This window comes from Stegodyphus dumicola, chromosome 6 (assembly GCF_044657685.1).
Source record: "Stegodyphus dumicola isolate Sdum_Otavi_A_Nest chromosome 6, ASM4465768v1".
NCBI classification, from domain to species: domain Eukaryota; kingdom Metazoa; phylum Arthropoda; class Arachnida; order Araneae; family Eresidae; genus Stegodyphus; species Stegodyphus dumicola.
Window position 1 is genome coordinate 177,534,315 of NC_140773.1, and position 23,633 is coordinate 177,557,947.

At 30.1% G+C, this 23,633-nt stretch overlaps 1 protein-coding gene across 1 annotated transcript in view; it reads right to left on the minus strand.

Moving 5' to 3' along the window:
* LOC118199821 (protein Wnt-11b-2-like) overlaps window positions 1-22,166 on the minus strand; it is a 130,576-nt gene extending 108,410 nt beyond the window's left edge. The window contains exon 1 of the mRNA XM_085819202.1: window positions 22,050-22,166. Within this exon, the coding sequence (XP_085675328.1) occupies window positions 22,050-22,117 (68 nt within the window). The 5' untranslated portion in view covers window positions 22,118-22,166. The remainder of the gene's footprint in view (window positions 1-22,049) is intronic.
* Window positions 22,167-23,633: the final 1,467 nt, after the last annotated feature.

Below are 23,633 nucleotides of genomic sequence, written 5' to 3' on the forward strand. Positions count from 1 at the left end.
TTGCATTAAAATAAAATTGCCGATAACTACAGTGATTGCAGACTTTAGATATTACAATAAGGATGAAATTCATTTTACATAAATTTTCTTAAAAGGAATGTCGAAAACTAAAAACGCACAAACACTACTGAGGCCAGACATGAGATCAGGATTAGATAGATTATTTGTAGAGTAACTGGATTTTTTTGAAGCAGGAGACATGTAAAATGAACATTGCCCTCATCGGGACTCGAACTTGAACCTCTGGAATACGCGCCGAGTGTGCTACCATTACACCACGGAGGCATGCTGGAAGGAGGGAGGCCTTATATACTCCCCTTTTAAAGAGCGACTGGAGATTAACGGTTCCAATCACGAAATCCTGGTGGTAACACATTATTGTCTACCACCTTTTAGTTCGGGCGCCAGTGTATAGTCATTAGGTTTTTTTTTAAACAGGAAACATGAAAAATGAGCACTGCTCTCGCCAGGTCTCAATCTTGGACCTCTCGAATACGCACCGTATGTGCTACCGTTACACTACAAAGGCATGCTGGGAGGAGGGAGAAAATGCCTTATGTATTAAAAAGATCATTAAAAATTCATGTGCATAATCATAAGTTAAATGATGCAGAAATGGCTATGGCTATTCCTAATCAGCTCCGGCTTTTAGAAAGATTCATGTGCTGCCTCCTCGGATGCGTGGAAAGTGTCACTTGTGGGGAAGAGTCACATCATTTCCTTAAACTGGCAATTGAGCTTTTAATATTTCACATCCTTATTGAAATCATAAAAGTTATTGATTTATCTGGAAATTTATAGAAAATTTTTCGAATTTTTAATATTTTCTTTATAAGAGCTAAAAAATAAAAATCACTTGCTAAAGTACTGCGGTTATCAGAGGGGTTATTACTAGGCGTTTCTTTTATGAGCGGATGTAAGATGTGGGTTCTTCCAGTTTTATTTCATTTTTATCCGGAATTCGACATAAAAGGTTCTCGTTCCATACCTTTAGTACTTGACCACAACTTGAGTCAGCATTTTTGTGCTTTGAACAAAAGGGACATATTTTAGTATTAAAGAAAAGTATTTACTTGATGCATTATGAAACTCGTGGTAAAGATAATAAAAAGAAACCTGTGGTTTGAAGTACGTAATTACACGTGAAATTCAATTTCTTGCACTTAAATGGTGTCTTGGTAAGTAATTTTCACCTAGAGTTTCCTGTTCATTGATTTTCGATGACTTCTAAACCTCGGAACTTACTAGTTAACATTGATTATCCTTACAGTCTGCGGTTTTTTAACTGAGGTAACGTAATAAACTATGATACAAAAAGAAATAAAGAAAAAAAGCATGATAAATAATCAGTTAATGATATCTTCAGTTCAAATAGTTATCATTTTTGCATATTTAATAACCCATGTCTTACCAAGGAAAGTTGTTAAAATTTAAGAAAACTTTCGTGAGGTGTTATCTTATCTTACTTCCGATGAATAAGTATTGTTTTGTTTATCATGGAAAGTTTTAGGCATTATCTTTCTGGTACTAGAATAAAATCAGGAGTTCTTTAGATTACTTATTATAGATTGCTGTTACTTACTTAAAATGGTACGGATACTTTTAGTAAAATCAGTGAAAGTGATTTTATAAGAATATAGTTTTTAATTCGGAATTATTACTTTTATTGATCAAGTCTATGTAAAATATGACATCAACACTGATGTTCTTTATTATTACTGATGCTAAACTTAGAAATAAAGGTATGCGGTTATTCAATAATGATAATTACTATAAAAATATTTAAAATTCTAATATTTGAATTTAACAAACATTCTCTATCCGTAAAAAGCAAATTTAAAGTTAATTAAATTTTAAATGAAATTGAATTACAAATAAACTATTAATTATTGCTGCGAATTCTTCTAAAATATCATTTAAGTTCTGAGAGCATATGTAAATCAACTGCAAGTATCAAAATCTACAAATATATAATAAATGTATAACATATAATTCCAATAAATGTTTTAATCCTAAAAATTTATGAAGATGCATAAGTGAATAATTGTTGAGCAGGCAGGAGACAGACTTATCAAGGGAATGTTGCCTCCAAACCTAACTCTTCAATTATTCAATTCGTGTTGCGTCATCCATGTAGGCAAGGATAAAAGGAAAATTCAAAACCAAAAGTAAATGTTGTAAATTACTTAAAAAAATTAAACAAAATGAATTTAGAAAAATTAGCAAGTAAAAACTAGAATAATTAAAGTCAATTAAGAGTAGAAAACCAAAGTAATTTAAAATCTCTTGCCTACAAAAAACTTCCCCCACACGAATTACGCAAATAAATCAAAAAGAAACTAGAAACTATTTATAAAAAAATACATAAATAATACTAAAAAGGCAAGTAAGTAAAATTATAATAAGTGATAAAAAGTGATAAAATTATAATAAAAGTATAAATAAAGTGATAAAATTGTAATTTAACTTCACTCAAATGAAATTTAAATTTCGACATACATTCTTACAATACAACATAAGCAAAGGATTTTATTAAATTTCTTTAAAGTTCATAGTATTTTTAAATTCAATAAGGAAATATAAACTTTTGATTAAATTAATTTAATTAGAGATTAACCACCGAATATCAGTCTGTGGAATTTTACTTCATCTGGAACTGATAATTAGTCTAATAACCCCAACATGCGTGAAGCGAATTTTTGCTATGTCTGAAGTAATTGCAAATTTGGAGAAGGTTTAAATTTTAACCTTTGTAAACTTTTTATTTAAACAAAATTTAGAATATAAACTATCTCTAGTGCTAACAATTAGCCACAGCTCGTAGTGATGCAACTAAAGGAAGAGTCAAATTCAAGTTAAAGGTGGAAAAGCAGCCAAAGACTACAGAATTTAATATTAACAAAGATGGCTTAGTACTTCTATTGGAGCGTCAAAATCGCAGTGTCAGAAGCGAAATAACGCAAAGTCGAATAATTATAAGTATCAGAGCTGGCAGGAGCTAAACGTAGAGTGCATATGTAGCCAGAACGCTCTGTCTTAAAACCTCAGTTTAAATACCGGTTACTCCAGAAACCTTGGTTTAAATCCTGGATACTCATTTACATTCTGGTGAGGAAAACGGAAAGTAGAAGTTATAGTAAAGGCTGAAATTATAAATAACAGGTTAATTTAAATGGAATAAATCCCTATAAATCTTTGGCACAGACTTGGTTCTTACACTAACTTTTGCTATGGCATGCATAGACAGTCGATATTTTTGCTATTTATTATACAACTTTTTTCTTAAAGATTAATTAAAAAGGATGTGCGAATCATAGTAATATTCCATACTAAGAGTGAATGTCCAGAAAAGTTTCCTGTTAGCTGTTTCTGCCAGAAAAGAAGAGAAAGACAAAGAAGAGAAAGACAAAGAAGAGAAATGAAAGAGCTAAAATAAACTGCTTACACGTAAGCTTGAAACATGTTTTAAACACAAAGGACTTGGATTCTAGATATCTTACAATCAGCGAAAAAATATTAGAAAAACTATTTTGTTTTTATTTTATACAAACTAAGAGACACTGAAATAATGCCTCGAAATCGAAAATGCTTAGTTAGGATCTGCGTGTAACTGAAAAAATACACATGTAAAACAATCACAGGGCAAGGGAAAAATGGTAAACAGAAACTATAAGCAAGAATTGATATATATAATGTTTCAAGTGGAAAGAGAAAGAGGAATACTATCATATTAAAAAGAGAGCAGAAAGCTGATTGTATTTTTAATAAAAGATAAAATAATGAGATATCCTCTTTAAGTGGCCATAGAAGAAACCAACTGCCTACTGGGAATAATTTAAATATTAAAATACTAAACATCGGCGTCTAAATGACTTTCTTTACAGTGAAATAGTCTTGCATCTGAATTCCTAATTCTCTTTATTTAAAGAAAGCAAACAAGAACTGGCTTAATTCAAGCAAACAACATAAACTCCTCTACCCCTCCAAGCCGACATATCACCTGTATTTTCCATGGTGACAAAAATTCAGAGAAAAATCAAGCAAAGCAACAAAGTTCTCGCTAAAAGAACAATAAACTACAAACAAACACAGAAAAGTGGATGAGGAACTCGTAACCAACTTTCTCACATGCCTGAGGATATTCGCCGATCCTACGTCGGTCAACATTAACCCAAGAGCAACAGGCGGCCCTCTTTGATCTGTTCAAAACAAATGGTAGAGAAGAATTTCGCTCAAGAATCGTAAAAAAAGGAAGGCGGCTGATACTTCCCACTTTGCTAATATTTTATGTTCTGCACCTGTATCGCCGCCTAGAATGCTCTGGCCTAATATGTTTCAGCACGGTAACAGACTCTTGGGCAGTTAGTTAAGTATTTCTAATTTCATTCCGTAAATGATCATAAAAGAGATAAAATGCTTTAAACTTTGAAATTTACCACTTGATTACTCTGTGAAAGAATCAAACAGTATTAAAAGTCTTACAATCAGACTTTTACACACTTATTTTTTATTGCCTTGTACTATTACAGGCATTAATATATTTCTGTAATCGATAATTTTATGTATCTTTTTTTTTTTTTTAGTTTCGTAAATTGCTTACATTAGCTACATTAGCATTCTTAAAAATATTCCATAAATATCCATACATTATACAGTGCTAACTAGTCTGTCTAGAAGTTAAAGAAATAGACTGGTCTACAGTCCTAACTCTAGGCAAAAGTTGGCATCAGCTGTTTCATTTTAAACTGCTCTCAAACGTTACGTTGAAAGCTGTTAATGAGACAGTTTATGTCAGTAGCATTAATGACAATTAATATATTATTTAAATTTTATTACATTATTCAAATAAATGACATCTTTGATAAATATTTCTTGGATTTAAAATGAAACAAATGAATAAAAATTAAAAAAATATTCTTTATATGAAAAGGGGTTCAGATTTTTTTGTTATGAATATGGTATATATTTTTAGACGTACTGTATGTTTGTATAACATATCGGATTAAAATTGGCATTATGAAAAAAATGTATTGTTATTTGAAGTACGATTACTTCAGAGATTTTCTGCAATTTAGACAGCAATTTTATCATCATATATGACAAGTATTCATTATGCTATACCGAAGTTCACATAAAGTAAAGGAGGCTGATTAAATCTCATTTCTAGAATAGTTTTTTTTTCTGTTATAAACGAAAATCAACTCTAAATGTTAGAAAGTAGCTAGTATGTTATTTTCTCGAATATAGATTTATAAAAGACGATTTCCACTTTTGAAGATGCTTTAGAAGAAAACAGAAAGAGGCAGGAAGGCTCGTATACAAGGCTCTTATTATGTGAATACGATACGTGGAAGGCGTTTTGCATGGGGGATCTTAAAAAAAAAAATAAATAACAACTTTTCTTGAAGTATCCATCTGATTTTCCAGTAACTTATCTGTTGTTTCTACAGGGTGTTTTGAAATGCATGGGCGAAAATTTAAGGGGTGATAGAAAACATCTAAACAAGCAATTTTCACCATACTATGCATGGACGGAGAGCAAGCGGTGAGCCACTAGACGGAGCTATAATGGAAAACATAAAGCACGAGTTTGCTTACATATCGTCATTTCTAGAATGGAGTTCAGATGGCATGTCGACGCCCGAAAAGACGGACATGTATGGTCTTGCGAATGGGAATGCTCTGGAAGCAGAAAGACGGCACAGGCAGAGTTTTGCGATAAGACAGGTGCCAGACCGAAAACTGTTCGAGGGCCTATGTGTGAAATGGTATCCTTAGTCACCAGCATGTTGTCAGGAGTGTGCGGACATCACAGTTTGTAGAGGACATTCTGCAAAGAGAAGACGGTTTTCCGTGAGGTTTATGTGCCTCGCTCAATTGTTTCACGAGTATTACCGGACGAACAATTACACTCCTACCATGTACAGAAAGTACAAGCCTTTATACCTGTAGATTATGCACTATGTATCGAGTTTGTACGCTAGTTTTTTGCAGCAGCTAGCAGCGCAGCCTGATTATAGTGTACACTTGATATTCACGGATCAATGCACCTTTACTCCTGAAGGCATTTCTAATACGCATCTTTGTCACCCCTTAAATTTTGCCCATGAGATTACCCTGTATTTCTTCGCTAATTCCAAACTTTCTGAAGAGACATTTAGGCTTGTTTAACATTTTTAGGACGAAAACCAGCCTAAGTGTTATTGAAAGGTAATTAATTATATGATCATAAAAATACTATATTGAGGAAAGATTAAATGAAATTTTTCTTTTATTTCAAAAGTTAAGGAGGAATTGTCAGAAGAAAGCATATGATTCTCAAGAGATGATGAGAAAGATCAGGACGAGACTTCTGAATTTTGTCTCCCGGGATGTGTTCTGTCAAATCTGAGATGCAAGTTTAGGTAGATAGAACCAATGTGCTTTGTATAAATTGAATAATTCTATCTTAATATAATTTTTAAATATTTTTTGGACTATATAAAACAAATACGGATTTCAAAAGTGTATTTTAAGGGGGGGGGAAAACAAGGTCTCATATTAGGGTCAGTTGATAGATAACTTAGAAACTGTTGTAATATTTTTAAGCTACATGCACATTATTTTTTAATTGTCTAGTATGTCATCAACAATATATTATTTTAATTCGAGAACATAAATTAAGAATCATTAATTAATTAATTAATTGTGTGAAATGCAAATGCCAGGCAATATGCGCAATTTTACGAATGAATGACGATCTGAAAACATAACATTCAAATGGCGCGAAAAGAAAAGTAGAAGAAGAAATAGAAGACAGTAAAACATGAATTTTTCTAATGTCAGTAACTTAGTAACAAAATTACATTCTATGGAGAAGAAGATAAGTTTTAAAAATTTGCGAAAGAATAAAAGAAAGAATTGTTAATCAGTGTCAAACTAAAATTAATTGCGTTTTATTTTTGCTAAACGCAAAATGAAATCAGTATACTCGTAATGCAACAATCTAAGCTCAATATCTGAAACTTTTATACGGCTGGAAAGTTCTTATCATGCATCTGAAGATTAATGAAAGTGGTAATAACCAAGGAAAGTAGACGGAGGAAAGAATGGTAATTGTGTCCTTGCTCGTTAATTTATATAAATTCCTAAATAATTATAATTATTGCATTAAGTATTTATACAATATCAACTGTAAACCGAAAATATATTTTTATTGCTGATAAAAAAGATCGAAATCATATTTTAATTTTTTTCCCAATATCATTAATCATTTGATCTTGAAGGCCATGAATGCAATGTTTTTAAATATTTTATTCAAATTAATAAGTATTATATTTAAAATTCAGGTTCCATTCACGAAACATAAATGCAAGATCATTCAGATTCTGATTTCCTTTTCTGTGGACTAAATTAAATTGGTAATCTTCGTGCGCATTAAATTTCTTTCAATCTATAGGAACAAATAAAGGAATGGAGCATAAAAATATTACAAACAGTTTTTCTATCATAAATTTCTGACTCCAGTAATTTATTGATTCCAATTTTCCTTAATCATTTCTGCAACAATATTAATAATTTATGGCAATAGAAATGAACCAATGTAAAATCTAAAATCAAGCAAAAAAGCGAGGTCTATGCCAGTCTAATGTTGTTCTTTACCTAATTTTAAATTGCTACCTTATCCAATTAAATTTGTTTCGGTTGTGCAATTTAGTTATTTTTCATTTTTGATTATCTGTTTTCTTTCCTCTCTAAAATAATGTAATTCTATGATTTTAAATATGTTGCCAACAGCAGATAAAAAGATTATGATTAAAAAATAAATTTCATAAATTTGTATTGCCGTTTAAAATATGAATGTTAAGATACCCAGAATAGACCTTTGTGCTGAACAACATATACAGCAGAAACTGACAAACATTTAACCGTGAGTAGGGCCCGGTTATCTCTTACTTAGTTCTAATATTACCATTAGTCGTAATATAATTAAAGAATTCGGATCAGACTATCACCGATAAAAAGCTTCAGTCTTTTGCATAGGCAATTTGATCACAGGTATTTTGAATATAAGTTCTTTCCACTCAAGCTGATTTGAGAAAAAATTAATGAATAAAATATTTACAAAGATTTTTAAGTATTATAAAGTAAATAAAAGTTAACATAGCTATAAATCTTCAGAGACAGTATATCTAAACAATACTACTCTCGCGTTGTCTCGGTAGATCGTAGAAACTCAGGTTTATCAGATTATCCATGAACAGCCCATTAAAATGGAAAATTAATAAGTAATCTTAATATACCAATAAAATGTCGGTCACGTTATAAAGTATTTTTCCCGCCTTCTTATCAAGCCTTCGTAGTGTAGTGGTTAGCACGCTGGGCGCGTATTCCAGAGGTCCGTGGTTCGATTCCTGGCGAAGGCGTTGTTCATTTTTCACATCTTCCGGCTTCAAAATAAGCTAATAGTCTCTTCAAAGTAATATATGGTTATATTATAGGTATATGATATGTCCTTCAGTCCATTAGTCTGCTGGGAACATGACGACAGAAAAGCAGTTAAAATATTTGCCTACTTAAAAACAGACTTAAAAATAATAAGCAAGTTATCCAATTTTTGAATATTGTGAAGGGAGATAATTGGAGGCCATTCATTGGAGGAGAAAGGTGCAATAATCAGAGGAAAACTTATCTTCCGGAATCGACACTTTGAATTCTAGCACACATGCATTGAAAATGCTAAAAGTATTTTTTAAAGTGAGGGCGTATTTTCGATTCATACATCTGCATATTCTATTAGCAAAAGTGTTAAGTTTGCTTTTCAGTTTTAATCGTATTCTTCGCAAACTCCAGTTAGTACCACCAGTACCTCAGAAATTGACAGAGCATGCTACAGATATGTCTCTCAGACAATAGAACTATAAATGTTTTACATAAACTGGGACATATTCACATTCCATATACAACAAGCACAGTATTTTATATTGTATGGGAAATTATACATCAATAGCTAATGAAAAAGATAAGGATTCTGCTACCGTGACACCAACTTTTATGAACCTTTTGTTATCAACAAAATTGTGACTGAGTATTTTGCAGCAACTCGTTTGTAAAATTTAAAAAGGTAATAATTTAAAATCAAGCAAATTTCTGGCTAAAAATTAAATCTTTAAAGAAGTTATTTTAGCCTTCCGCTTGACTTATAAATCAAACCGTCTTTGTATTTTCAGAATCCAAATGAGTACTTTTGAAGAAATATCTTTTTATACTTTATTATGAATTTCTAAAAAGGAATGATGAAGAATAAAATCATAAAAGGCACAGCATACTCGATGCCGTCTCAAATGGCCTCCATCCGCGCTGTTAGCTATACGCAGGTTGGATGATATTTCGTTGAAAAATTTCTAGGGCTAGGATGTAATAGGACAATGGAATAAGAGCTGTGGATTTGACTACATGGCAACTAGTAGTTACCAGTTAATTTGGTAAGCAGTGAGTTAAATGCTTCCACTGTGCTGGCGAGGCCTGAAACCTGGAAGTTATCATAACAAGGAAAAGTTGTATAAAATTATAAGAACCAAAAGTACCGAATTCTTTGCCAGATATAAAATTTAATCGCAGAAAGGGTATATGGAAACACTTATTAGCATAACCAAGAAAGTTTAGAGGTATTTTTAGCATAACCAAGAAAACTATCGTATCATTAACCAAACTTCATTACTTGAAACTTTTGTTACTCGTATCTATGGCTTGATTAGTAAAGTCTTGGATATTAGCAGAGTTCTTTCAGAGAAGAACTGGATTGATCATTAAACAAAATAAGCATATGCTTAAGGTATCAAAGAAAGGGAGTACGACAAAAAGGTGCTTAGAGCCAAAGGAAAGGGAACACTACAAAAGGTTCCGATTGCCGGCTTTTACCATGGTATGCATGGTGAAGAAAGAAAGTAGAAATGCAGGGAAAATAAGCGTTAAATTGTAAATATATGTAAGGACAACAACATCTTTTAAAAGCTTAGGCCTTTAAAAGTCTTAATCCGGGCTTATTTCAGGGATTCCCCAGGTCTTATTTTTCTGGTTTCGGCGAAGAAAAACAGGATTATGAGGAATTATAGGATGATTCTGTGACCTGAGAAGCCTCGAGTCCAAGGCTCAGCCTACTGGTAACCCACATTTAATTTAAGTTTCCACCAACACTTATTTTGAAATAGCCTAATTCATTCATGCTTTGGATTCTTCATTGTTTTTTTTTATCTGAGATCTCTTTCTCTCTGATAAACCCTGCACAATAAGAAATCAAAAGGGTTATTGTCTAGAGAATGGGGTGGGGGCAGAATTAAGTATGAAGTGGAGCCATCCATTTGTTGAAAATTTCTTGTAGAGATTATTTCGTACAATTTCACCCCAGTGAAAGAATATTCATATAGCGCCAACGAACATTTAGGTGCAAGTAAAGGATTTAAGAAATCTGAGAACAATTTTAGCACATCCAAGTAAAGGTCTTTTGAGACAGGAGGTCTGAAAACCCTCCAATGACAAAATAAAAACTCCTTAGAGTCTCAGTAAATTCCACATTCTTACTGCTTACCTTTTTTTACAATTTAGTTTAGAATTATGTTAAGAGTTTTTGCATTTATTCATTTATCAATACTACCCAGAAATAAACAATACGAATTTAATAATACGACTCAAACAAAATGACAAAGAGCACAGTGGAAAGGATCGTCTTCTTCCCTACAAAGAAAAAATCTGATGTGTACACCACATGACTTCCTTGTACGGAATACTAAATTATACGCATTTTTTTCTTGCATTTCATTTAAACTTATTGGACTGAATTAAATCTACTTCGCCGACAGCTCATAAACCACAATAGAATAAATGCATTCTTTAAAATTCACTCTAGTATTTATTTACCATAGCGACACTCTGGCGCTAGATTCACTTAACAGTATTATATTTCGTTCATATTATAACTCATAATGCACAAAATTTATATCATTTAAAGAATAGAATTATCTAATCGTTTCCACATGTTCTATTCAAATACTATAATAAATAATAAAGCTAGAATGATGTATAAAAGAAATTAAGCAAATAAAAGAAAAAAGAAACAGTTTTTCACAGATGATTGAGTATTTCTCATTCAATTAATTCAGTTCTCACTTCGCGAGAAGACAAAAATACATAAAAATTCAAAATATCTATATTAAAAATTACGAAGTAAATCTTAAACATTTATTTCCTCGAAAAAATTCCAGAAAGGATTAAGCATGATTTAATTGGAAATAATAAATGAAGGCGTTATCTTTGTTGTTGCGAAGCTAAGTTTCTCTAGATTGGCAACAAATCCACTAGTCTGCTGTTTCAAATGTAAACAGCCCACCAGCGGCCGAGCGGTAAAGTCGCTGAACACTGGTAGTTCGGTCCGAGGTTCGAATCCCGCGAACGGGCTGGCTGCATGGGTGTTTTTCGTGGTTTTCCCCATGTGTAAAATGTATACGAGCCAGTTTCCCTTAGAAAGTCCTCCACGAAAGGCATCCCTCCCCTTTGGCAGATAGCCCTAGTGTGCTTTGCCGTAATTAAATACACCACACCATCAAATGTAAACAATTAATGGCCGCCATAAGAAAAAGGCTTAGCGGCACTTAAACAACTTTAAAATTGTTGATAATTCTAAAAATATTGCATACAGATTTACTAAAGGCATAAAAACCTTAACCGGAAGATAAAAACAACATAATTCAATCATTTTTAAAGCAAAAAATGTACAATTTACAAACATATAAGAGTAAAGAAACTGAGATCACTGAGCCGGGTAACAGAGTGGATATATATATAAATATATTTATATACGTTTGGTGCGGCCGATTGCAACCAAAATACGAGGTGCACATCTACATGTTATAGCAGTCCTATATACAAAATTTCAACGTTCTGAGGCTACTCGTTTTTGAGTTATGCAAGATACGTACGTACGTTCGTACAAACGCCACGAAAAATTCTCTTCAGAATTGATTTTAAAGTAGTTTTATAATTTTTTTGGAGGAAACGAGTCTTTTATTCTGTCCTTACGTACAGATATAACGCAAAATCATTGTTAAATTGCATTCGATAGCGGTCAAAAAGGATATTTTCGTTGAAATATGCTGCCTGAAACTTTTCGCGATTACAATACTTCTTTTTTGCATCGTACAAGGAAGTAAAAAGCACTAAGAATGTACGTTAATGTAGTTAATGTAAAGCTAATTTCCATTAGTTTTGCTTTGGATGTGGTGATTTTAAACAGGCAGAATATTTCGAGCTTGCGTATAAATTATGCTTACAGTGTTTAGCTTATTTCTGTAACCAAAAGAAAATAATGACCAAATAGACACTCTAAAAAAAGGAAAATAAAATGAAATAAAAAATGATTAAATCATACGACACTGGGCGGTAGATGTAAAATAGCATCTTTCTCACAGTAAAGGCCACATATTTATGCATTTATGCCAAAATAAACAGAGCTTACCAAGTCATCGTACTTCATGATCTTATTGTATACTGCATTAGTATGTTTTACATCTAAAATTATACACTTTTATGTATGTCCTCTTTGATAGCTGTGACGTTCAAAGTTATGAATCAAGGAACTAAAAAAAGTTTTAATGTCAATTTAAACAGAAAAATGCTTAAATATATTGCTCATCATCCTTTCTAAATGTTACGTGATTCAGACTAAAGTATTTAAAAATGAAAATTTTCAAACATTTTCAAGATTTCACATTTATTATAAATTTCCTTGTTACTTATTTATTTGTAATGCCACCCAATATTAAATGTAGATTTAAATGCAAGAAAAATTTCTCTTAACATAAATATATGCAGCAATAAAATTTTCCTACAAAGTACTCGAGGTTAGAAGAAGACTTTGTTCAACCAGTCTTGCAATCTGGAATTTTATTTTAGATACTACGAGTACGCTTGCAGCGGAAAGTTATAATTCATTTTGGATCTATTGAAGTATATAATAGAGTTAAAGCCATTGACTAAAAACCTGGAGCGTCTGTTTAATAACGAATAGTAAAACTCAGTTTTAAAATGTAAAACGACGTTACTAACGCAGTCTATATGTAGAAATCATTCCAAGAGAAATTTATATCGTGATTTTTCCTTGGTCGTACCTCTGCCTTCAAATAACATATTATTATTTAAATCCTAGTATCGTATACAAGCATTCCATTTCAGAATCTTTAATAGCTGAAAATATCTATATGGAAAAAAAATCTATACATAAAAACATTTATCAGTTCAACGAAAAATCCGTGAAGTTTAAAATTCTAAATGATAACAGATACTGACAAAGTCGGAGATAATGATACTTTTAGAATCATCGTCTGTTATACTGAAAACTCTTAATTTAGAAACTTGCCTTACATATAGTAATTACCTGCAAGTAAACGCTTTGCCTGCAAAAAAGAGTCTCGTTCTGATGCCACTTTATTGAAATAAATAACAAATATTATCGATAATTCCCAATACTATTTACATTTTGTACATACGAAGCCTGAATATTCATTTAGTATGTAGAAAAAAAAATGTGCAATATCGTAAATTTTGATATGTGTATATGTATACAAAAAGGAGAATTAACGCCAATGCTAGTGACTAATTGGGATTTTACTCTTACAATTTTGGGCAGCTAATATTTGCACATAGAATGCAATTATTCATCGATCCACAAAATTCTTCTAGTCACATAATTTTCTCAAGTAGCTATAGGTTCTAACCACTGTTTTGGTGAGTGGAAGACACATTGCGATCTTATCAGCAGAGAGTATCTGAGCATTTCCACCAAATTTCATAGATATCTTCTCATATCTCCCGTATTAGATTAAGAGAAAATGAAATTTCTGGCTTCTTAACTAAAATTGAAACTTTTGAAATTCTGCTATAGCAGAAGTAAAGCAGGTATATCAGTCCTACTTACCAAGAACTGACTAGTCAAGCAGAAGGGAAAATAAACTCATTCTGAAAAATCTCGTCTGAATTATTACTGGTTTGAAACCAGTGTGCATTATTTGCATAGATAGCAGAAAAGAATAGACTGCTTTCTATAGTATTTTCTATCGGAAAAATGCTAGCATTTAAGTTTCACACGGAGAAAACTATGGAACCTCATTCACTGAGTTCATCCATCTATTCGCCTACTTCCGTGCTATCAAAGAACTGGACGCTATCCAGGGACCAAAATCACTAAGATTCTGTGGTATTAAACATATCGTTTAGTTATCGCACCTTTAGACTGGGCACTTTTGGCTGGGCACTTTAGAATGGATAGGATACGATGATGCTACTTAATACGAATGAATAAGAATTAAACAAGAGCTTTAAAACTTCAGCCAGTCTAGATTGAATTATTATGTTTTATTAGTAATAATATTTATTGCAAATGACTCAACATAATATCAAACAATGTATAAATTAAATCGATAACTAAAAATATCTTTATAATAAACTTTTAGTTTCCACGCTTATAAACTGAGGTGCTCGTATTTTTTCTTAAATTATTCTACTAAATTATGTGCAAAAGTTAACTTATGCTTCAGATAAAAATATCTGAAAAAAATGTCTCTAAATACCTCAGGCAATAGATAATCTAGCATTTAAAATGAGCTGTTCAAAAGGGCAGAGGAAAAAAAAAAAAAAAAAAAAAAAAAAAAAAACAGATGTGATATTATTTTTTCATAAAGTGGCGCATGTGAAGATTGGTGCACTAAATGCAGACAAGCCTCAGTTATTCAATATATAACCATATATTAATTTTATTGGATTATTTACACATGAGACTGCAATAAATATTTCTTTCAAGAGGTAAGTAATATTTCTATTTTGACAGAACCCAAAATCTACTAACTGGACGAATTAGAAGTTCTATCAGGTTTCTTTCAATGTGTTTAGTTATGAGCAAGAAGAAACATGAAGTATACTGAAGCTTGTAGAGACATTAGGTTATTTCGAAGCAGGAGACATGAAAAATGTGAAATGCCCTTGCCGGGACTCGAACCTGTACCTCTCGAATACGCACTGGCCATTACACCACAAAGGCATGCTAAGGAGGTGGGAGAAATATCTTATATACTCCCCCTTTTAAATTGCGACTGGTTATTAGGGGGTCCAAAAGCCAAATCCTGATGGTGGAGAATCATCATTCACCATCTTTTTTAGTTCTGGCCCCACTGTAGAGACATTAATTTATTTCGAAGCAGGACACAGGAAAAATGTGCACTGCCCTCGCCGGAACTCGAACCTGGACCTCTCGAATACGTGCCGAGTGTGCTGAAAGTTACACCACGAAGGCATGCTAAAAAGGCTGGAGAAATACCTTATAAGAGGTTCTGGTAAATTTATATCTTTAACAGTAAATTTATATTGAATTGATTTTTAATATGAAATAAAAGTGATGAAATAAAATTTTTAAAACTTTTCTCAAATGTCAGTAGGTAATTACTAAACTTCAAAATCCAACCTGACTTAAAAAGAATTTGCTGTTTAGAGTCGTGGTGTTCAGACTTTGTTGAAGTTGCCTTGAATGTTCGAATTAAAATTTACTTAGAAATTGAAAATAAATTTAACATGAAGAAAGATTTTATGGTATCATTTCATCTAAGCATGAAAAATTTCGATATGGAAATATTGACTAATGGGTAACAAAAGCAATAAAAGTCCCTAAAATATTTGAGATTCACATGCTGTATTTAATCTTTGTAAAAAAATATGTTTTAATTATAATTAACTTATACAAATTTTTATTCATTAATAATTAAATTTTATACGAGCTCTAAACTACATAAATTTTAAGTTTTGTAAAGGGAGAAATTAATAATAAATAACGATAGTTTAAATATTATATCTAGTATCAATATGCTAGAAGTTTGTTCGATCAAGTAGATCGAACAAACTTCTAAGACATGTGAATAAGATATTGAATAAACGCGATGATCATTTCCTTAATAAATTTGTTCATTGTCTTCTTAATCTAATAATTTGATAGCAAATTCTTGTTTTAACACATTTATAAGCATCTAGTCATACGAGGGGAGGCGTTTTCCGACACACTAATAAAAATAATATAATTTACTTTGATCGTCTCCAGCCAGATTTTTGTTTCATCAATTTATCATGCTTAATATAACTAACATTAGATAACAGAAATAAATTAATAAATAAATTAACGGAAAAAATTAATACTTAATCCTATTTATTAGCTTCTTTATTATTTAGTATCAGAAAGCAGGTTTTCTTCTAGAACCTAATTTTTCAGTTAATTTTTTAAAAATTTTTCTCTGGAAATTAAATAATTTATTTAGGAATTATTTTGAAAATATTCCATAAATTATGTAAAAATAAGTTTTAACTTTTTAAAAAAAATCAGTAGGGATTAAAAACTCCTTCTAAGTAAAATGCACACATAAAACATTTTGCACTTTAAAATTTTTCATAAAAAATAAGTTATTGTAAAAAAGAGAAATTTTTATGTTGCCATCAGGAAGAAAAAGTGACTGAAATAGATCTGATTCTGATGTTTAAGATGATCTTGTTCAACTAATTTTATCCAATATAAGCAAAAAATTAGATCAATAATAGAATATAAGCAAGAAAGATAAATTATAGAAGTCTATGATATAAATCTAAAGAAAATTCAAATCGTTTGGTAATGGCAACTGTCAGATCTCAACAATTTAGTCTTAGAAAACTGACAGAAAGATAGTAAACTGAGAAGAATTGGAGATCTTAGATTAAATTAAGCTTTCTTTCAAATCTGTTTTCATGCAATCTATTTTCAATCAACAGAACTATTTTATTATCAGAAACCCCCAAATCCCACTCTGTTTTAGATGCATTACACGTCTTTTTAAAAACTATCTAAAAATACATACATAGTGTCGCTGATTATGCAGTATTTTTGTATTAATTAAATAAATGCAAATCTTGAAATAAAATAAATTTGAAATCATTTTAATAAATTCTTACATCTTTTATACATACACACAGTAATATAATAATTGAAAACTATTTTTGCTCTCAGCTCGTTTATTTCCTTAAATAAGTTTGTGCTAAACAGAACTACAATTTAAATAAATAATATAGGAAATTGATAGTTCTGTAAGCAGTTAGATATTCGCATTTGGTTATTTAAATATCCACTTTCAACAGAATTAAATTTAAGTTTATTTTCTATCAATAAATTTTCAGCGCATATTTTGAATTTTTTCAGGAATGTTTCTTTTTCGAGAGTTGAAAAATTAATGAGTAATTATAAAAGTTATATAAAACCTAAACAAAGATTTTTGCAGAAAAAATCTTGCTATTTAGATAAATATTTCGGATTTGATTTTGAGAACTTCTTAATTTATCATATTTCTAAGTAATATGAAAAGAAAGAGGAAAGAATAAATTTAAGTTTTTTCCTGAGTTAAAATCCATTTCTTTCAATTTCATAAACAGACAAATAAGTTACAACATAAATGCATTCTAAGCATAACTTCTAAGCATAAATGATGAATGACAACATTTCTGAAAAAATTTCTATAATTTCATATTGCGATAAAATTTTTTTCATATTCATACATATAGGAATACAAATATTGCATAACATAGTTCATCTGCTTTGAATTAAATGGCTTTTAATTTAAGCGATTATTATTACAGTTATTTCATTAACCTTGTTTACATTAATTTCCAAAAACCGGATTTTATTTTTCGTTGTTAAAAGTATTATGTGAAAACATGGAGCACTTATAACATAATATCCTATTTACTTATGCGTCATACAGCGCGTGAGAAAATATCCGTGTGGTCACGCACAGTTCAAGCATTGTTAGCGGTGCATATCCATTTCCTTGTCGGCAAAGAATCGCATTTTTCGCCCTTCGTACTGAAAAGTATTCCGTTTGTAAAATATGAGGATATTTAAATCTCTTTATGATTATTAAAAATTAAGTTAATGAAGAGCATAGCTTTTTAGCGAAATACATTCCCTTACAAAATACATAAATAACAAAAATCCTACGAACTATCGAAACAACAGTAAATATTTTTACTAAGATAGAGGACTTGCTTGTCTTATCATGTATTAGTAAAGATATTGTTTCTTATATTAGAATTTATTGAACTTTTAAGCTAAAATGTACGCCATCATTAAGTTCTTAAAAAACAATATTTTTTTTCGTCTGATAATATTGAATTTTATGAACACGTAAGAAATTAATCAACTAGAAGTCAAAGAATGTGCATATATATTTGAGCTACAAAACAACAGTTAAAAACAATTTAACGATATTTTTTTAATTTGAGTATAAATAAAATTTTCCGATACAAAATCCACTTTCAGTAGAAGCTAAAAATCGTCATTTCTGTTTTTTTGGTTCAATTTCTAGAAAAGAAAAAATCTTCTGTCTTTTAATATATATATATATCCGTCGCTTATAAATCTGTTCTAAGGAGAACGATTCCAAATGACTTCGCCAATTGAAAACGAACAAATAAACGTACTTAAGAAAAATTCAAATTCTTCAAATCAAAATGTTGGAGATAAATGCACAAAGTTAGAATTTTAGTTACCATCAAAGTGACGAACATTTTCTGACTGATGTTTAGTTAATAACGATAATCTTTAATTTGGGATTAAAAATAATTAACTTAGAATGAGCTGTAATAAGTTTGAGATTAATGAAAGTTGAATTTTCATTAGTCAAATATCAGGAAAATTTTGAACCCTATCTATATGTGCTCCCTAATCTAAATTACTTTAATTTTAGCCTAACAATATTTCTGGTATATCTGATAGAAAAATGTATTTATTCATAAAATAATTAATTCTTTAAGTTTTCTTTTACTATAATTGCAAAATCCCTGCATTTTTGCATTGTTTCTCAAATTTGTACTTTAGACCAGCAGAGTTCTCATCGGGCTCATAGTCAGGAAATCTAAAACAAAAGTTTTTTCAATAATCACTAATATGTAATATCCTCCTTGAAACTTAAAAAAGAAATAAATTTTATAAAATTAGCAACTAAAACACAAATGGAAAATATTAAGGATTTCCATAAATTGTTCTATTTTCCCTAATATTTTGTGTTACTTAGCAATAATATCAGTTTTCTTTGACTTCTGACAAATTTTTATTAATGTTTGCGTACTTTTTTCACTAGTATAAATGAACAGTAAGACAATTTCAAAGTAAATGTAACACTTTATAAATAAATCTAAGTAAGTGTGCATATTTCTAGATTAGCGAGTGATATTTAATAAAAAAATGTACATTATGGAAAATCAAAATTTAATGCAATTATATTTGCTCGACACCTACTGTTACGTTTAAAATCCAATTGTTAAACTTAATTCTTTAAAATCTTGTTTTTGTGTTGGTAAATTTCCGTAACATGGTTTAAGAAATTTTCATTTCTTGAAAATTATAAATCAGTTTTGTTTTCTAGTTTGGGAGTATTTTTCAGAAACAGTGCTTGATTTCTATTAAGACTAAAACTTCCTTTTTAATCGAGTCCTTTTTAGAATTAGCCTTTTTTCCCTCTTCCTCTCTCCCCAAGAATTAGAAAAGTAAAAGTAAAAAATGACATTAAGTCTTAGGTCCGAAATGATTTCTTTTAAATTCTTTTGAAACTCCGAAACAGAAAAATTACGCTAACAACATTTCATATGTAATGTTTCATCACATACAAAATGTTTAAATTTATGTACATAATTTAAATAAATGTTCGAAATTTAGATGTGATGAAACTGCCTCAAAATATCTTCTTTCCCTAAATTCAGAAAGGAGCGAAAGGGAAAGAAAAAAGGAACTTATGTAGCTCTGCATTAAACAAATTCCTTACATATAATTACATTCAATACATTGTATTATAACATAAGCTTAAAATATATCTTATAAATGGAAGCACTGCGATAAAATATATTGAAAAATACAATTTGCTGCAGCAAGTAACACTTTTCACTATCTTATAAATAATTAAATAATTTGATTAAATCTTCTTTTTTCAAGTGGTTCACTGAATTTTATTTTTCTTCAGGCATCGTATTGAATCTTTATGTTATGTTTCAGTAAACCAGTTGATAAAAAATTTTATCACAGCAATTAAGTTTCTGCATGCATAACAATCAAGCAAGGGAAATGATTTTGAATGGAAACATTTTTATAACGTTATAAGTTAATAATATATACATTATAGCGTACTATACAAATAGCTTATTGAATCTTTCTGATATATTTCGGCAACCCAGTTGATGAAAACTTTTATCACGTAATTAAGCTTTTGTATGCATAAGAACTAATCAAAGGAAATGATTTTGGATGGAAACATATTTTGATAATGTTATAAACTAAAAGCATAATTGATATATACTAGAAATATGCTTATGTTTAGTTGTTAACTCACTTTAAGAAAGCGCGCGACGCTTTTCTGCCAAAGAAATGTGCCTTCTTGGAGAGCTCTCTACAAGAACTTGTTCATGTTTATGTTGTGCATGAGAAATCCTCCCACTCCTCTTCCAAAAAAAAAATATGGAGCCAATATTTTTCATTGCAGAAACACAAATTCAAGAGCAATTTGTATGAACTGATAAAAGAATTACAGGATATAAAAGAGGAATTTTAAAAATTATTCTTTAAAGCAAGTAATCAAGAATAAATTTTAATATATTATTCGACAAAATTTACTTTACATTACTCTTGATTAGCAGCATATTATTAATATTCGTTAAAATACTATTTACATAACAAAAAAAAAAAAAACTTAACAGGCCAATGGAACATGCATGTAATATTACGCATCTTTCTCTATATAATTAAAGTAATACAGCAAAATGTAATATGTCATTGAATTATGAAAGCAATTGTCGCTCAGTTGTTAAAACAAATTTTATCATTTTATGTTCACTACACTATCGACACAATGAGCAGTTTCTATAAAATTTTAAATGATATTTGGCATATTTTTTATTCTTATATTTAAAAGTTACCTAAGTGATTTTTCGTTGGATATAAGTATCCTTTTTTTAAAAGTTTGTTTACCAAATGTAATATTTCCCCGTTACTTTTCCTTCCAAATAAATAAATAAATGCACTTATGGTAGGTTGAATTTGCATGAATTTCTTATAGAATAAATTAATAAGAATTCTTTTTTTATAAAAATTTCTCCAAATATTTATAACGTTATGATAATTCTGTAAGTTAAACAAAAAACATCATTTTCAGTAACAGCAGCTTAATGAATATTTTATTGCAGAATTTTAATCTGCAATACGACATCATAATTTTATCTATGCTTTCGCTTAGAAGATAATTATTTTGGTCACATTTGGTTTTACTCTCATCCAAAGACATAAATTAGAAAAAATGGAAAAATTTCAATTTACCAGTTTAATGATTATAATACGTCAAAGCATTTAATAATCCCTTGTTTATGTATTTCAACAATAATTACTTTGAACCTAAATTTCATTTTTTCATTGTTCAACAAATGACAGAGTATTTCACAGGCTCTTTTATTGTAATTGTCATTTTCATCATATATTACGAAGTAAACAAATTTTATGAAAATTATTACTTTCACTGCTTCTTAAATAATTTGATATCAGGTAAAATATTATCTAGATGCTTTATATCAGTACTTTCAAAATAAATATTTTATGTATTTGGAGAATATGCCATTCATTTTTTTAAACTTTATCTTTGCACGAAGAAAGATCGTAATTTTTTTTTTCCAAATTCATATTAATCCAATAATAAGCACAGTGGTTTTAGACATTTTCCGACCTTATATTGTAGGTAATCCGAGACTTTTTACGATATAATGTAACAAACACTCGCATGTCATTCGACGCTAAAACTTCGCGGTAAATTTTAAGTATACTCTTTTTCTTTGTCTTCGAATATCTTTCCCGTGAAAAGCATTCATTTCATTGTTTCAAAAGGATAACATGATACAAAAAATAATATGCTCGGAAAGTGATAGAGATTTTTTTTCCCGGCAAAAACGTTTTTCGAGTGGGAGAATATTGAAGTACTCACATCCAGTGGACAGCAGTGATAGGTGATAGTGCCAGAATGGTTATGAGGATGGTACGAATGAAGAACATATTTCCTTATTATCCGGATGAACGGCCAAGTGGTCCAGCATCACGACACGGACTATAGGCCCTTTACGAAACACCCATTTTTTACACCCCATACGGAGCCAAATTTGGCGATTCATCCTTATACTTGAACTAGTTGGCGAAGTGACCATTTATTACATTCATGGTTTGTAAAAGTGTTTAGACAGGTACAATAAATTAACTTGCAAATTGCTAGATGTTAGGTATACATAGAGTTTGCAGGCAAAAAGGTAAAACTGAATTTATAATGCAAGTAGGTTCCTTATTCAAGATGAAAAGTTTCTGCAAATTTTTAATTGATAAAAATAAAAATTGCATTTGTAATGAGTATATGTAATACTGGCTCTGCTAAACAGATAAATATATTTTTTTTATATAATATATACGCACTCATAAAATATTTATCTAAACATAAATTAGAAGTTTATATTCCTTAATATAAATATCCTATAATAAACATATACATAAAATTGAATAAACGGTTGTAACTGATAAACATATACATGAAACTAAATTCATTGTAAAGTAACTTTCGTGTCTTAAGATAGAAAGGAGTCTTTACTTTAAATTAACCATTCTTGTTAAATTCTAAGAGAAAGTCTGCTGTTGCGATATTAAAGTACCGTTACTTTTTCCTGTCTTTATGCACGTGGATAACCAAAACAAGCTATTTTTTTCCTGAAGGCTAGAACAAACAGCAGAATTACAAGGTAGAGTAAACAGTCAATCAAAGCTGACAATCATTATGAGCAAATATTTGAAAATTTCTTTGCATTCTGGGGAAGGCTGATTAAAAGTAAAAGGACAGAACAGAAAAATAATAAAAAATTGATTATATATGATCAATTAAAGTAAAAGCTTAAAAGTCTTCACCTAAATTTATTAAATATGAAACAGATTAAATGAGATGATTCGTAGAAAGTCGCAGACACTTATTTTGCCAGTTTTATATACTGTACCATATTTTAAGAGAATTATAAATTTTTTCAATGCATCATTAGAATTTCTGCTTCTTTTCTGCAGGAAAAACACTAAGATAAGAAGTATTTAAATTTCAAGGATTTGGAAAATCGATTGCAATTATTCTGTTTTGAACTATTTTCTTTACTGTTTATCCAGGTTTTATTCATTAATTGATTAGTCGAAATTCCTCGTTTAGTCGAAAGCGTATTTTGATAACTTATAAGTTCATAAAATTAATTAACGAAATTGAAAGATTTTAGCCCGTACGTTTACGTCAGAAAAAATAATTTTTTAACTTAGTGCTTGATATATTTAGAAGACTTTAATCTGTTTCCATGCTCAGTAGAATATTAATGATGTATATTTTTTATTGAATATTTGTCTTGAAAACAAAAATTTCAAAAGCATGAGTGTTTTATTAGTTATCGAAATAATTAACTCATTTTTTGGGCGTGTGTGCTTTTGTTTTCAGAAACAAGCGAGATCTAATCGCCATTAATTTTTTTTAATATTGAATTTTTTGAAACTACAGTAG